Source organism: Salvelinus sp. IW2-2015, unplaced genomic scaffold (genome assembly GCF_002910315.2).
Source record: "Salvelinus sp. IW2-2015 unplaced genomic scaffold, ASM291031v2 Un_scaffold1674, whole genome shotgun sequence".
Classification (NCBI taxonomy): Eukaryota; Metazoa; Chordata; class Actinopteri; order Salmoniformes; family Salmonidae; genus Salvelinus; species Salvelinus sp. IW2-2015.
The window spans coordinates 100,120-104,521 of record NW_019943076.1 but is presented as its reverse complement, the minus strand read 5'-3'; the positions used below and the strand labels follow the sequence as shown (position 1 = coordinate 104,521).

The 4,402-nt window shown below is 41.1% G+C and overlaps 1 protein-coding gene across 1 annotated transcript in view; it reads left to right on the top strand.

Annotated features, from left to right (window-relative positions):
* The first annotated feature begins 1,850 nt into the window (after positions 1-1,850).
* The window catches only part of ephx2 (epoxide hydrolase 2, cytoplasmic), a 24,343-nt gene continuing 21,791 nt past the window's right edge, over positions 1,851-4,402 (top strand). The window contains exons 1-2 of the mRNA XM_070439467.1: positions 1,851-2,055; positions 3,017-3,095. Of these exons, the coding sequence (XP_070295568.1) occupies positions 1,952-2,055; positions 3,017-3,095 (183 nt within the window). The 5' untranslated portion in view covers positions 1,851-1,951. The remainder of the gene's footprint in view (positions 2,056-3,016; positions 3,096-4,402) is intronic.

Here is a 4,402-nt window from a genome sequence, read left to right as displayed (position 1 = left end):
TTAGAACATGGTTGTAGGCCATCAGTACTCTTGATAGTCACCACCACACACACTGTTTCATTTGAGATGTTTATATGATTTTGCTTGGTCATCTGAATGACTTGGAATCTTATTGTGTGGTTATAAACAAAAAGTAAATCACACATTGTAAATTAGCAATAACATATGTATACATGAATAAATGCTAAAGAGCATTACACTGTAAACATGTCTATAAGGGCTATAAACACAGCATCAACTATAAAACATAAACTCTTGGAGAGAGAGAAACCAATTACTTGGATTGACAAAGGGTCAAAGTGTATTGCACCCTCTCTCTCTCCAGCCTTGTGTGAGAATCTTCCAGGCTGAGATCTGCCCTGGCGCCACAGAGTCGTAAATTACTCTGCGCATGACCAAGCTCCATGAACCCTCTGGGAGGACTCTAGAAAGACTCTGGGATGACTCTAGAATGACTCTGGGATGACTCTAGAATGACTCTGGGATGACTCTAGAATGACTCTGGGATGACTCTAGAATGACTCTAGAATGACTCTAGAATGACTCTGGGATGACTCTAGAATGACTCTAGAATGACTCTGGGATGACTCTAGAATGACTCTGGGATGACTCTGGGAGGACTCTAGAATGACTCTGGGATGACTCTAGAATGACTCTAGAATGACTCTGGGAGGACTCTGGGATGACTCTGGGATGACTCTGGGATGACTCTGGGATGACTCTGGGATGACTCTAGAAGCTCCCATGGCAGCACAATAAAACCCCTTAATAAAGGCCTCTATAGAAAACGATGTGGTAGCGTGTGCATGCAAAATACTATGTTACCACATACAACAATTAAACCACTTCTGCAAAAGTAGTTGTGCAACCAATGRAATAACACTTATTGCAATTCAAAATAATACTACATACGATAAACAATAGGCAAAGCAACTCTGACATTAAAGAATAGTAACAGTTTTTATTTTAATTCGTTTTGGAGTTTAAAGATAATAGTTTAATTATTTTGTTTCAGTTTACTAAATCGTTTTTTCATTATTAATTTTAGTCTCCGTTTTAGTTTACTATAATAACGTGAAAGAATTGAACCAGGTGAGTGTGAACAGCCTGCCTCTCCTCCTCACTTCTCACCTACAACAACAGCCTTTGACCTASTAGAGACAAACGCCTAACTAGTTGGTCATAAATTTAGAATAGCACACTTCTCTATGTACTGCCATAGATCACGGCAGACAGCTATTCATTCATATTTCAACACACATCCATAACCGCACATTCAGCGAGCTGGTGATCTGCGTGTAAGATTAGCCTTGGGCTTTGAGTTCATCATTTTCCATAAAAGCATCTTATCTTTTACCGGTTGCCTTCAAGAGCGTTTTTACAGCAACAGTCGCGCTGCGCTGYTCGTCAGATCTCACAACGTCTATCTCAGGAACCACAAACATAGTAGTGTGACCGTTCCTTCCTGTCCCACAAGTCAGCACACAAAGGAGTAGTGGGTGGATAGTGTGTTTATTACCAAAGCTGCAATCATGGGACACAGTATAGATGTTTGTTCASTCCTCAATATTAGCAACACTCCCACAACAATTATCCATAGATTTGCTGTGGATTACCCAGAATTCCATACTTTTAACACTGAGTGCATTATACAACGTAAACACACCAATCTGACAGGAGGTGGCGTATTTACCCATTTTATGCAGGAATTGAACATAKTTTATTTACACCTTTACAGTAACAGTTTATGATGTGTGCAGCGGCACGACTACAATAATGACGACCTGGAACGCATCGACTAATTTAGGGGAGGAGTTGTGTAGCGATAGCCCACTATTACAACACTTGTCTTTATGCTACATAAATTGTTTTCAGTAGGTCAGAGTTTCACTTAGTCACCCAWCTCCCCTGTCCCCAGTAGAGACTCCCCCCGGACAGAGAGATCGATGACATGGCGACCAAGAAAGCYGTTTTGTTCAACCTGTGGGGGGTCGTTGTTTCTCCCAGACCTGCAGAAGTTTTCCTCAAATTCGAAGAAAACCTCAAACTCCCCAGGTATGAATCAAATCTTTTTTTCAGCGGTGAGATATAGTGCAAACTGAATCTCATGCGTTGTTCAGCGCGTACTGACGGACACTGAAACATCAGTTAGTTATGCGCATGTTCGGGAATAATCAACATTTGGTTACACGACAACAGAACGGTGATTTTGTTACTGAAATCTCAGTTTGACCAAAGAATTGTTAGATATTACTTGTTAGATATTGCTGCACTGTCGGAACTAGAAGTACAAGCATTTCCCTATATTCGCAATAACATCTGCTAACCATGACATTGGCGATTTTTTMGTTTAACCTTTATTTAACTATAAATTATAAATGCTCCAAATTACATTTTTATTCGGGAGAAATGCTGTAAGTAGTTTATAGAATAAAACAAACATGTTCATTTTACCCAAACACATACCTATAAATAGTAAAACCAGAGAAACTGATAATTTTGCAGTTGTCTCATGTTTTTTTTCCAGAGCTGTATATATAGATCTAACTTCATTGTTAGAATATATCTACAACTTTTTTTTTTATTGCAAAAAGTAGATCAACTTCCACAAAATCGTTTTGTTGAAATATCTCCAAAAGTTGTGATGACACAGAGGAACTATTTTGTTCAGCAAGAACAGTGACAGCCAGGGAAAGTGTTGGGAAAATAATTTGGTGACATCTTGTGGTCTTTATGTGAATTACAGGGGGAGGGGGCAGTTACCCCCTACTACCCTACGTCCCCAGTAGCCTCCTATTACATGGACTGAATGGAAGGGAATATGGATATTTTTTTTTTTTTTAAGAAATCCATCTAGAATGACTCTAAACTCCCAGACAGACAGACAGATTGTGTGTGTGTGGTTTGAGATGTTGTATACGCCGATTGTTACATGTAATATTAAACTTAACAACTAATAAGTCAAACCCGCAATACGTGGTGTGGTGTGTAAATCAATGCTTATGTTCTGTTTTAGTGGTTTTCTGAAGAAGGTGGTGACTGACAAGCACAGCGCCATGGGACGCGCAGAGAGGGGCAAACTCACACTCTCTCAGGTGAGTTAAAGACGCTACATGGTCAATCCGACCATCTGCATTTACYGTGATACGGCCTCTGCATTAAGTCAGGGCATCCGTACTTCCTGCGCAGAGCTGTTGTCAAGGACCTTGTCTAGGAAGTGAGTTTGTGTTGATACAGAACCTCCCCGCCTTCACCTACCATCAACCAATCATGTCAATGCAGAGCTATAAGGAGCCCTCCACATTGTTGCAGAAGTTGAGGCGCACGGGGATGCGGTATGGAGCTCAGTTTGGCCTCTGCATGACTCTGGAGGTTCCGTAATTGCATCACACCATACAAACGACGTATACAACCACATTTACAGATCAAGCATAAATTGCCTTTTACACAGGCAGCCTACACAGGCAGCCTACACAGGCAACCTACACAGGCAACCTACACAGACAGCCTACACAGACAGCCTACACAGACAGCCTACACAGGCACCCTACACAGGCAGCCTACACAGACAGCCTACACAGACAAATAACGTCACATTCAAACTACCAACATGGTCAGAACTTCGTTGCCAAGCTGTTAACTCTAAAAGTTCAAGATCTTGATTTTTTGGTTGAGAGAGATTACATACTGCACACTCCCATAGAGATACATACTGCAACTCCCATTAGAGATACATACTGCAACTCCATAGAATTACATACTGAACTCCCATAGAGATACACTACTGCAACTCCCATAGAGATACATACTGCAACGTCCATAGAGATTTACCATACTGCAACTCATAGAAGATACATACTGCGAACCTCCTCAAATAGAGATACATACCTGCAACCCCATAGAGATACATACTGCAACTCCCATAGAGATACAATACTGCAACTCCCATAGCAGATACATTACTGAAACAACTGTCCAGCTTCCACCTCTCATCGAGAACGTTACATTCCTTACATGCACATTCCTAAAACCTCCGTTTATACATATCAGTTTACAACGTTTACACCACTAAAATCTTATCTGACTCCCTGTGTAGAGTTTGCTCTCAGCTATTGTGCGCATTAACAACAGGAAGTTATCTGTGTAACAGAGTTCAAATGTTGTAAGCCACTCCCACAGCTAAATGTTGGTTGCTATCCAATTCAAATCCTTTTCTTATAGCTAACTGGTTTTTGTTTATTTATGTATTTTTGTCTATGCAGTGGTGTCTATCCTGTGTGTGTACGTTGTCAAGCGGGTTGGTCACCTGTGTGTCTTTACGTTGTCAACGGGTGGTCACCCTTGTGTGTTTGTTACGTGTCAAGCGGTGGTCCACCCGTGGTGTTTGTACTTGTCAAGCGGG